The sequence below is a fragment of the Procambarus clarkii genome, chromosome 39, assembly GCF_040958095.1.
Source record: "Procambarus clarkii isolate CNS0578487 chromosome 39, FALCON_Pclarkii_2.0, whole genome shotgun sequence".
Taxonomy (NCBI): Eukaryota; Metazoa; Arthropoda; class Malacostraca; order Decapoda; family Cambaridae; genus Procambarus; species Procambarus clarkii.
In genome coordinates this window covers 29,712,891-29,725,294 of record NC_091188.1, presented here as the reverse complement: position 1 = coordinate 29,725,294, position 12,404 = coordinate 29,712,891, and the positions used below count along the sequence as shown (strand labels likewise).

The 12,404-nt window shown below is 49.4% G+C and overlaps 1 protein-coding gene across 1 annotated transcript; it reads left to right on the top strand.

Moving 5' to 3' along the window:
* The first annotated feature begins 10,811 nt into the window (after positions 1 to 10,811).
* LOC123747460 (uncharacterized) lies at positions 10,812 to 12,146 on the top strand. Its single transcript, XM_045729677.2, has one exon. The coding sequence runs from the start codon at positions 10,812 to 10,814 to the stop codon at positions 12,144 to 12,146; it is 1,335 nt and encodes a 444-aa protein (XP_045585633.2).
* Positions 12,147 to 12,404: the final 258 nt, after the last annotated feature.

Below are 12,404 nucleotides of genomic sequence, written 5' to 3'. Positions count from 1 at the left end.
TATTAATATAGAGATGTTTGAGCTCAAGATCAGTGCAGCGAAGTGTTGACGTGCTATTGTCGCAAATATTGTGTGTTCGAACTTCTAGTGATCTTTGAGAACTTAAAGAAATTGGCGCGTCACTCCACAAGCAAACAGATAAAATAACATTCGCGTGGGGGTAGTCGCCCAGCTGATTTTGACATTGACATGAGGGGGAGCGTTGCCGGCTTGGTGAGTTCATATTATATGTGTGGGAACGAGCGACTCCCGCCTGAAACAGCTGTTTGCTTATTGATATAATCTTGTGATGTCTTTGAATGAGTTTTAAGTAAAATACAAAGTACATTGGTGTTTATATCATCCCCTCCATATTTCTTGTGGCTATATAATACCTGACAGCAGATCGTGACAGAAGTAAATACCTGCCTGATATCAGATCTATTGAGTGTGTGCTCTTGCCACTGTTACCACAATTCAACAAAACCACTGACGTGTTACTGGACACCGAAAACACCAGTTGGCGACCTTGTGGTTAGTAGTAGAGCCCTATGTTGGGGTGGGCATACAACAGTTAAGTGAACAAGTTGTGTTCCCACTCCTTCTCGATCAGAGGCCGGTTTGGATTGACTGGGATACTCTCCTGGCGTACAGTGGCGCCGTGAGGATAGAGTGAAGACCCGCAGGGCTACGGTGAGTGACCTTGAGTATACTGGTGCTCGCCGAGTAACCCCGACAATATATATATATAAGCCTATACTTGCATAAACCACAAGTGAAGATTAACAATCTTTGGACAACACCCACCAGTGGGCCTCGAACCCAGAAAGCACAACTACCTTCCACTGGTGGAGGCCCACTGGTGGGTGTTGTCCAAAGATTGTTAATCTTCACTAGTGGTTTATGCAAGTATAGGCTTATAGCATGGACACAAGTTCTCTCACATTAACAGTGGCTTGATGAAAAATGCAGACTAACCTCACACTTATCTGGTGCCCTCGGGAAGTGGAGATATTTGAGGTGTATATATATCTCGAAGTCTCTACTTCTTTTGTAGGGTCTGATGGTGTAGTGGGTTAAGGCGTACTAGTTATGGCAGCTACTGGAAGGTAGTTGTGCTTTCTGGGTTCGAGGCCCACTGGTGGGTGTTGTCCAAAGATTATATATATATTATATATATATATATATATATATATATATATATATATATATATATATATATATATATATATATATATATATATATATATATATATATATATATATATATAGGGAAATTCTGAGAGAGAGAGAGAGAGGATGCGAAGGGGAGAGATGGAAATTGAGAGATGAGGAATGAGGAGAGGGGGAGTGGGACATGGATAGGAGAGGGACTGGGGTAGGGAGTGTGGGATAAGGAGAACGAGTGGGATAGAAGAGGCTCATCCTCATCAACATGACTTCAGGCTCACCCTGTTCCGTATATGATTATTACCTAATGCTGTTAATGAATAAAGTTTTATTCCTATTGATGCACATAACAGGCTCATGAAATAAACGGATGTTTACGAGTAGGTTTCAAGTGATCTAAGATAGGATTACCACCCTTGCTTGCAGTTTCACCAGGTTCCTTATATGATAGTTCTCTAAGTGATAGTTTCTAAACACATTCTCACGAAATCAGTCTCTATGAACAGGCTTCAGATGGACCGAGGTAAGATAAAAGCTCTTGCTTGCAGTTTCAGAAGGTACGTCAAAAGACAGCCCTTATGAACCCTAGTCTCAGTTTATATAAAAAAGCGGGAGTTGGGTAAAAGAGAGGGGGGGAACTAGAAATGGAGTGGTTAATGATCAAGAGACAGAAGTAGTGAGGGAGAGAGAGGGAGGGACACAGAAACAGACACGGACAGGTAAAGAAAGTGACACACAGAGAAAAATACATACAAAGATATACACAGTCATCTAGACAAAGATATACATAATCATTTAGAGTGAGACATACACAGACGCAGACAGACAGAAATGACCAAAGCATGGCGGGATACCCCATCAAATACGTTCAATTAATATTTTTTAAACAGGAGCAAACTCTACAGTACTTGTATGTTTTGAATCTTTTTTTTTCCTGGAATCTCTGAAAAATCTACCACAAAGAAGTGAAAATCCATTGCCGGGGAAAGAAAATCGTTATCTGGGAGAGACAAAATCCCCCAATTAGAAAAATATCTCCCTACTAAAGAAAAAATCCCCCACTGAGGAGATAAGATCCCCCACTGAAGAAAAGATCATCCATTGAGGAAAACAAATCCCCCACTCTAGACACAAAATGCACAACATTTAAGGAATGCTTACTTAAATGATCACTGGTCTTCAGTACTGCGTCAGAACTGGAGAGTGATTTCAAGGAAATTTATATCAGAGACAATCAGCAACTCGAAGTTGAGCCAAGGACACTAATCTCATCAGTAATTTGTCATTTAATGTTAATTTTTCATATAAGTATTTTGCCGTAAGTGGCTTGAAGTAGGTGTGAGGACACTTAAATTTGGTTAGATGCCGGGAGTTAACATTGTGGAGGAGTGAAAGCTTTAGTGGAGGCGGGTCCCCCCCTCCACTTTAGGACTTTTTCGAATTGTAAGTGGATATATTTCTTTTGGGCAATTTAATATAATAACAATCTATGCCCACGTTTTTATATTTTCATCATTATTTGTATGAGTATGAAGGGGGATTTTGAGGGCGTGGCTGTGGTGACGGGGTGAAGAGATGATAGAGAATGGAGGAAGAAAGAGAAGACGGATGTGACGGTGTCCCACCCGTATATTTCTTCCTTCCCAGCTTAGAAGAGTCATATCTCCGTAGCCTGAGTATTCTCTGATGTTCTGGGAACATTTTTATGTGTGGGAAAGCGTGGAGCGTGATTAAGCTGGCTGTAAAATCGCCAGCTAAGTTTGATAATGCAAGGGGCTTGCGCTTTTTGGGGCACAAGACGGCGCCGAGCCATACTGCTTCCTGCCAAGACGTTGTGACGCTTCCCGGTACCTGATTGGCCAGGTGAGGTCACGTGCCAAAAGTGACCAATGACGAGAGCCCTCAGGCAGTGTGACGTCACGAGGCAGAGGGCTCTTGGGGCGGCTGGCGCCTGGGCGGGAGAGTACGTCACGAGCCGCCCTACAGTGAGCTCCGGATCTAGAGAGCCCTTACCAGTAGATTTAAGCTTCGCTTCGATACTGCAGACAGGCTGGGAGGCCATACAACTCCCGTGAAATGCCCAGAAGCAAGGATTTGCTGGATTAGAGAGCCAAGAGCTCTATCAAGAGTTTGCAGCAGACGAACGTTGAGGCTGGAGACATCTGGGATGCCTAGCGGACCGCGTTACACATATCAAGCAAGAAGCTACGGCCGGGCCATATGCAGTGAGGTGAGGGGAAGCTGTGCTGGACTGCGAGGTGTCGGCAGTGCCAGTGAGAGTGGAGGACGACGACGGAGGTACCTGTCCCCAGTACCCAGGAGAAGAGGAGGAAGGCAGTACCTGTTGGGAGTGAGCATGGTGAGGACGCGATACCATGAGGACGACGGAGGAACCTGTGTGTGTGGGAACTGTTCGTCGTCAGACCAGAAGCCAGGACCAGGAACCTCAACATCCCTCAACAGAGGACGAGTCAACTTCGTGGTTGGAATGAAATAAGGTAGATAATTGTCCCTCCCTTTACCCCTTTTGATCTAGGCGAGCTAGGGTATTTTATATATTGTGAACATTTCTACTCATCATTTTATTGTCTAAGTGACAGAGTGTTAATCTAGGAGCCAAGAGCTCATCTAGGCATGAGTTGGTGCGTGTGAGCATTAATGCGGTGATGTTAGTGATCCTGGAGGTGGTAGCTGGTGCGCAAGGAGCCAGCAACGAACTCTGAAACGTCCAACTGATCGTATTGGTAGAGGCATGGGAGAGTCACGACGTTCCTGACAGTTAGAGCCGTCAGCTGATCGTTTTGCCAGAGGCGCGAGGTGTGTGCCCTTGGCTCGAGGTGTGAATCCAGTCAGCTGATCATGTTGCCAGAGACGTGTCAAGAGGAGTGTTACGAACCCGGATCCAGCGTCCGAGCCTGGAGCAGTGACAAACACGCCATCTGTGGGTCAGCTCCCGAAACCCCCTCCAAACCGACGACGTGTACTAGCTACGAGGGCCAGTTTCCTGCCCCGTTCAGCGCTCAACACCGCCGCTCCTGACCTCTGGTGAGGTGGTGCTCCGACGACAGCGCCATCTATGGACTGGATACGTCAGGTGTTTGTGTCTGAGGCTGTAAGTGTGGTGTTTAAGTGTCCCTGTTATTGATGACGTGTCTGCTTACAGAGCCGACCTGGGACCACTGTGATGGAAGTGGAGTCAGTCTACCCGAGGCAGCCAGTCTCCATACTGTGAAGTTTGCTACAGCTGTCGTGACGTCGTCCCCCCGGAAGAACACTGTGGTGTGTTAAGCCTGCCAGTGGAGTGGCAGTGGAAGGATTTACCCGGGACCGACGGTTGGAGACGATAATCCACTGGGGTATTGAGGACAGGAGGGTGATTGGTGATATCACACGAGACTCCTGTCTAGGGCGTACCCCTTTTATCGTTCGTGGAGTGGCCGTACCAGCCTTGGTGGCTCAGTACCTGCCAGCAGACCTGCTGGACGTGTGGTTGACGGCCTCCACGACGGTGCCCCCAGTGGACCTGTGTTGTGGCTGACCTGTGGCCAGGGTAGGCTCGGCGTTCTCAGAGGACACGTCTTGAGGCCACGAAGAAAGCACCGCGGACTCAGCACCTAGCTTCGAGGATCCATAGTCTCCAGCAGAAGACTACAGTGTTGATCCCCTTTGTAAAGTGTTAATACCCCCCCCCCCTTGTGTACTCTTTTATTTTATATATTTAAATGGTGATGGTGAACATTATATTATATTAAGTTCTTAGCTTTCTTTCCCTACTCCCTTTAAGTTACTTGCGTCACGGATCTCATCCCTTGATAGCCACTACTGGCTTGGGAACGGATACATATATCTTCCTCTAACAACATCAGAGCAAGAACCCCGTTGCGTCCCGAGAGGGCCGTAACATAATTGGCATCCCCAGCGGGATCCGTCCCCTTGGTAAGTATGTTTGACAGGGGTGGTGAAGTGGCGTAATCCCTGTAAATAATTCCCCCTGTGTGTGACGATTGTGACGTTATACGTCCTGTGCGGTGCTCGGAGTGACTAAGTGCGATATTGTGCAGTGCGGTGCTCGCTGTGATTAAGTGATTTAGTGCAATATTGACTAGTGCGGTGCTCAGTGATTTAGTGCAATATTGTAGAGCGAAGTGTTCGCTTGGACTCAGTGCAATATTGGGTAGTGTGGTGCCCGAAGTGATTACGTGCAATATTGGCAAGTGCAGTGTTTGGTGCGATAAAGTGCAATATTGGCGTAGAACAGTGCTCGGTGTGTTAAGTGCTAACGTGTAAGCAGTGTGTTAAGCGCAAAGTGTTCCATCTGTGACAATGGCAGACAAAGCTACCATCGATGATCTGGACGAGGTTCAGGCTTTTCTGAACAGAGAGGATTGTCTTGCCAGATTGAAATATTTGAGCAAACCAGAGCTTGTACTAGTGAGCGCCTACCTGGAGATCAAGATCCGTGCCAGTGATTCCCGTGTGGAGATCTTGTCCAAGGTACACCGGCACCTGAAGGCAGAAGAGAAACAGGAAGGCGAGACTCCTAGTACAAAGGAAAGTGCAGACATAGCTTCCACGGAAAAGGAAGATAAGGGCAGCGACGTTGACAGTGATGCAGGCGAGCTTAATATCAGCTTCCTAACAGTCAAGATGCGTGCCCTAGAGATCAATCGGGAAATAGAATGGAAGAAATTAGAAATGGAACGAGAGAGACAAGATAAAGAATTAGAGATGAGACGTTTAGAATTAGAACGAGAAAGAGAAAGAGAAGAACGAGAAAGAGAAAGGGAAGAACGAGAAAGAGAAGAGAGACGAGAGAGAGAAGAACGAGAACGAGAGAGAGAAGAACGAGAAAGAGAAGAGAAACGAGAGAGAGAAGAACGAGAAAGAGAAGAGAGACGAGAGAGAGAAGAACGAGAACGAGAGAGAGAAGAACGAGAGCGAGAAAGGGAGGAAAGAGAGAGACAACATGAACTAGAAGTATTGCGATTAGGCGGTGGTCGGAGGCAAACAACGGACACCAGTAGCTTCGATCCGGTACGCAACATCAAAATGGTCCCCAAATTCCATGAGAAGGAGGTGTCAAAATTCTTTGCAGCCTTCGAGAAAGTCGCTGCCTCTTTGGAGTGGCCAAGGGAGAATTGGGCCATCATGATACAGTCAGTCTTGACTGGGAAGGCCCAAATCGCCTACTCTACGTTATCCCTTGACGACTCCAGCGATTACGATATGGTGAAGAAAGTGGTGCTCATGGCGTACCAATTGGTACCTGAGGCGTATAGGCAAAAGTTCAGAAACCTGAAGAAGACCTCAGAGCACACTTTCACAGAGTTCGCCACGATCAAGGAGCGACTTTTTCAAGAATGGTGTGCCTCTCGGAAGGTGGAGACCAGGGAAGACCTCGAACAGCTGATTCTGCTCGAGGACTTCAAGGATTGTTTATCTGGAGACCTCAAGACGTACTTGGAGGAACAGCAGGTAGAGACCTTGAGTGCGGCAGCCACCATGGCTGAAGAGTACATCCTGACTCATAGGCCGTCTGCTAAGTACGTCTCGAGGAATTACCAGCGCCGGTTTGACAGACCTCACGACGAAGAAGAAGAAAGACCCGTCCCACGAAGTGCTAAGAAGACGCCCCCAAGTAGCCCCCGAAGAACAAGTCCCAGTAGTCCGAAACACCGTAGTCCAAGGAGGAATATGGTGTGCTGGACTTGTGGGCAGAAAGGGCACATAGCTGCTAGGTGCCGAGGTAGAAGAGGTGGCAGCGCACGAAGGGAGGTGATGTTGGTGAGCTGTGTTACATCACCAGTAGGAAACCAGTCTACGACGACGCAGGAAGGACCAAGTTTGTTGGCCCCTCACACTTCAACCGGGTATGTAACGAGTGATCATACTGGTAGATCAATTGTAGTGCTCAGAGATAGTGGAGCAGCCCAGTCCCTGATCGTGAAGAGCTCGTTACCCGAGGGAGTAAGTGTGAACGGGAGACAAGAGGTTGTCCTGGTTGGGTTTCCAAGGACGCAGTACATCGCCCCCTTAGTGCCAGTACATCTCGACACGCCTTATTTCAGCGGCACATGTGTGTTGGCAGTAGTCGATACCCTCCCTGTGGCTGGGATTGACGTGGTACTAGCCAACGACTTGGTGACAGATTGGAGCATCAATCTTCCCAAGGTTGCGGACGAGTCTACCGGAACAGCACGGTCTGAGGTAACAGGCAATGGTAATGTCCAGGTAAAGACAGACACGGATTTGAACATGTCTAATTTGTCCTCTCCCCCGCAGATCGACAGTTATTTAGCAGTGTCTCCTGATTCTCTCGACGAGGAACATGAGGTTACGATGGCAGAAGTACCTGAGCTAGAAAAGAGGCCTTGTGTGCAGGCACCCACGGATACCAACGAGTCTGGAGCGAAGGCTGAGGTGTGCTTGCGGTATGGCAAGTTACAGCGTGTAGTGGACCAGCCAGAGATTCCCCAGACGTCAGAGGTATGTGAGGTGTGTTCTAAAGGTCTAGTGCCCTCTTTGGTCCAAGCCAGGCTAGTGGATGGTGCCGGCTATGGACATGACAAGCTCAGGAAACTTATCCCTCGACTTACCAAATGTTTCCTATCGGTATTTTGTTTGTTTTTCGTATGTGTTCTTGTTTGTGCTCTCAGTGAGGACCGGTGGACGACCCGACGAATGATGGCTCCCATGAACATCGCGAAGAGGTCCCAGGGATTGGAGATTTGTACTGCAAGTGTTGCAGTTGAAGAAGGGACCTGGGAGGTAATAGATGATACAGGAGGTAAGATATGTGATAATGTGAGTGACTGTTTCCGACAGGTTGACACCCCCCGCGTGACTGCTGAGCCTCAACACAGCGTTATACGGAACGTTGGTCGACCTGACGGGGGCAGAGCGAATGCCATCTTCGGTGAGCAAGCAGCCCTGTTGGAACTAGGTGTGGGCCTAGTAGAAGAGTGTATAGTAAGTACTGACTTGCCCATTGTCGCTATCACTCTGAATTATCAGACCCCTGTATTCCAGGTTCCTGTCTCCCTGAAGGACCATCGGACTGGCACCAGAAATGCCGTCTGTGGTCAGCCATCATCGGTGCCACGACATAGAGAAGTGTCGAGTCACCCCAGATCGTGTCAAAACCAATCCGTACTAGAGAGGTGTGAGATGATGCCCCTGCTTGACATCGCAGTGGAGATGTGGACGATTATATCAGGCAGATCATTGCCTTCTATCTACAAGTTCCCTTTGTGCCAGGATTCCTCAGTACAGTTCTGTAGACGTGACAGCCTCGACATCCCAGATTATAAAGCATGTGTGTCCATTTGGAGTTGTGTCGTCGTACTAATTTGGTTTGTGTTTCTTTTTATAGAACCCCAAACCAAATTCTTTTTGGTGGGGAGGTGTTACGAACCCGGATCCAGCGTCCGAGCCTGGAGCAGTGACAAACACGCCATCTGTGGGTCAGCTCCCGAAACCCCCTCCAAACCGACGACGTGTACTAGCTACGAGGGCCAGTTTCCTGCCCCGTTCAGCGCTCAACACCGCCGCTCCTGACCTCTGGTGAGGTGGTGCTCCGACGACAGCGCCATCTATGGACTGGATACGTCAGGTGTTTGTGTCTGAGGCTGTAAGTGTGGTGTTTAAGTGTCCCTGTTATTGATGACGTGTCTGCTTACAGAGCCGACCTGGGACCACTGTGATGGAAGTGGAGTCAGTCTACCCGAGGCAGCCAGTCTCCATACTGTGAAGTTTGCTACAGCTGTCGTGACGTCGTCCCCCCGGAAGAACACTGTGGTGTGTTAAGCCTGCCAGTGGAGTGGCAGTGGAAGGATTTACCCGGGACCGACGGTTGGAGACGATAATCCACTGGGGTATTGAGGACAGGAGGGTGATTGGTGATATCACACGAGACTCCTGTCTAGGGCGTACCCCTTTTATCGTTCGTGGAGTGGCCGTACCAGCCTTGGTGGCTCAGTACCTGCCAGCAGACCTGCTGGACGTGTGGTTGACGGCCTCCACGACGGTGCCCCCAGTGGACCTGTGTTGTGGCTGACCTGTGGCCAGGGTAGGCTCGGCGTTCTCAGAGGACACGTCTTGAGGCCACGAAGAAAGCACCGCGGACTCAGCACCTAGCTTCGAGGATCCATAGTCTCCAGCAGAAGACTACAGTGTTGATCCCCTTTGTAAAGTGTTAATACCCCCCCCCCCTTTGTGTACTCTTTTATTTTATATATTTAAATGGTGATGGTGAACATTATATTATATTAAGTTCTTAGCTTTCTTTCCCTACTCCCTTTAAGTTACTTGCGTCACGGATCTCATCCCTTGATAGCCACTACTGGCTTGGGAACGGATACATATATCTTCCTCTAACAACATCAGAGCAAGAACCCCGTTGCGTCCCGAGAGGGCCGTAACAAGGAGTGTTGCCAAAAGTGGACGATATCCACTTATAGACATTTTTTTATTCAATTTATATGTGTATATATGCTTTTTCCTCAGTAAACTTTTAAACTAACTGATGAGTTTAAGTGAGCCTCCATTCTCTAGGGCTATATTTATATGAGATCATTTTATGAACCTTGCACTGCAATTGAAATTGCATCCTTGATTAAGATAACCAATAAGACCACTGACGTGTTGCTGGGACACAAGTATAAACACCCAGCTGGCGACCTGAGTAGACCAGATATCCAAGAGAGCGTCCCAGTGTCAGGACGGGCAGGTTCAGGTGAGTCATCGGAGGCTTGAACCTCCCCACTTGCTAGGGGTGTATAAGGCCAGCCCTTGGCCGACTGGGGGAGCCCAAGGGCGAGCAGTGGCGCCTGGTACTGAGGGGCTAAAACCCGTGGAACGACCCCAACCACAGGTACGAAGGGGATGAACCCTGACAATGGCGACCTTGCCAAGATACACCAAGCAACAGTGGACAAAGGATTGCAAGTGCAGGGCAAGTGTATTAAGGTCGATATTGGTCTCAGTTTACACTGCTCGCTAGTGAATTCCCTGTATACGGTTACTCAATAGCCTAGAGATGGAGGATGACAGAGTGAAAATTTTTATTGAGTCGAGGGACGAGCAGGAGTTGGAAGAGTGCACCAAGGCTCAGCTGCAGCTAGTGGCGGACCATTTTGAGTTGAGATTGAGGTCCTTCAGGGTGGCGGAGCGTCGGATTGAGATCATGGCTCAGCTCAAGGCCTGAGAGGAGGCTTCCAAGGAAGGACCGCCCCAAGTACCTGCCAGTGTTGGTGGGAACCGGAGTGACGAAGGTAGCAGTAGGGGATCCAGCGGTGGTAGCAGGAGAAGCATCAAGCTGCAGATAATGAAAATGCAGCTTGAAGCTCAGCTGAAGCGTGAGGAGCGCGAAGCTCAGCTGGAGCAAGAGGAGTGTGAGCGCGAAGCCCAGCTGAAGCAGGAGGAACGCGAAGCTCAGCTGAAGCGAGAGGAGCGTAAAGCCCAATTAGAGTGATAAGAGCGTGAGCGCGAAGCCAAGCTGAAGCGGGAGGAGCACGAGTCTAAGCTGAAGTGTGAGGAGCGCCAAGCCCAACTGCAACGAGAGAAAGGAGAAAGACAACTGTGACGGGAAGAAATAAAAGCGAAGAAAGAAGTTGAGATGCGTCGGGCGGAGCACGGGCTGCCCTCGGTGTCTGCTCAGCGGGATGACCCCCAGGGTCCGGGAGCGCGACCTACCAACCTTTGAACCTCTAAAGGCCGAAGCTTTCTTCGACCATTTTGAGAGGATAGCGACATTGAAGAAATGGCCGGAAGAGGATTGGGCTGCGTTAGTGCAGAGTAGGTTGACTGGCGAGGCCAGGGAATCTTATAACATGTTGGACCTTGAGGAGTGTGGCGTTTACAACATGATCAAGAAAGCTGTGTTCCACTCGTATCGACTAACCTCGGAGATATACAGGAAATGGTTCCGTGAGTGCACAAGAGCTCCCAGAAGGTCGTATGCTGAGAACGCTCGGGACATGGAGCGCAGGTTCCTGCGGTGGCTGAAGGCCGAAGAAGTGGAGACGATGGAGGAGCTGAAGCAGTTGATGGTGATGGAAAGATTCATGTCCATGCTCCATCCAGAGCTAAGGGTCAGGATCAAGGAGGCAGGTATTAGAGAACTTAAGACTGCTGCAGACAGAGCCGACCTGCTGGAAGAGGCACTACATCTCAGAAAGGAGGGACCGCCCAGGCACTCGCCTTACCCAAGGTTTGGGGGAAACGTCAAGAGTTCAGGAGGAGCGAGGACGGGTGGAGACTCTCCCAAGAATAGTTTACACAGTGAGGTGAGTCGGTCCAAGACTTCAGGGGAACCAGTGAGGAGACCCCAATTAAGGAACGCCGGGACTGTTGCTGGAGAGAGGAACGCTGCCAGGGAGACAATGACCGGGGGCGCGAGGAGAACCCAGGGGACGGCGGTTTCCGGGAGCGTTGCCCAAGTGACAGGTGGAGAGTCGCCTCCCAGGAGAGTCAGATGTTTTTATTGTGGTGGGCATGGACACTTTGCACATGAGTGTGGTCGCCCCAGTCAATGCGGAAATGTGGCACTGGTCAGAATAGACGACCATGGAGACAAGAATGTTGTGAGCGGATCTCCACTAGAAAGGGAGGAAAAGATCCACCCTTTTATTTGTGAAGGTACTGTGAAGATAAATGGGACCGACCCCATTCCTGTGAAGATGTTGAGAGATACTGGAACAGACTTTACCCTGGTAAGTGAGACCCTATTCCCGGAGGGTTATGAGGACACCAGTGTGGGGGTGGCCATGGTGACCACTGTGGGTGGCCATGGTGACCACTGTGAGTGGCCCAGTGAGAATGCCTCTTTGGACTCTGACTACGGCTGCAAGACCCTAGTGGTGGGGGTCTGCGCCTCGATGCCTAAGATGGAGGCCCAGGTCATTCTGGGAAATGACTCATGTGCGGGATGTGTACTCCCAAACCTCGTTAAGGGCGAGGAGTGTTTGGAACACCATAGAATGGGAGGCAGTGCATAGGACACCTGGGGAAACGCAAGGGAGATCGCTGAGGGAGTGTTCCCTGTGTGTGCGGTATTCCCGAGATAGTGTCAAAGGCGAAACAAGTGGATCTGGTCAGGCTGGAGAGGATGTGCCTGACAGTCTAGGAATCGATCGACTCTGCGAGGAACCTGGAGGGCAGATGGAATGGTGTGCGGTATTCCCGAGATAGTGTCAAAGGCGAAACAAGTGGATCTGGTCAGGCTGGAGAGGATGTGCCTGACAGCCTAGGAATCG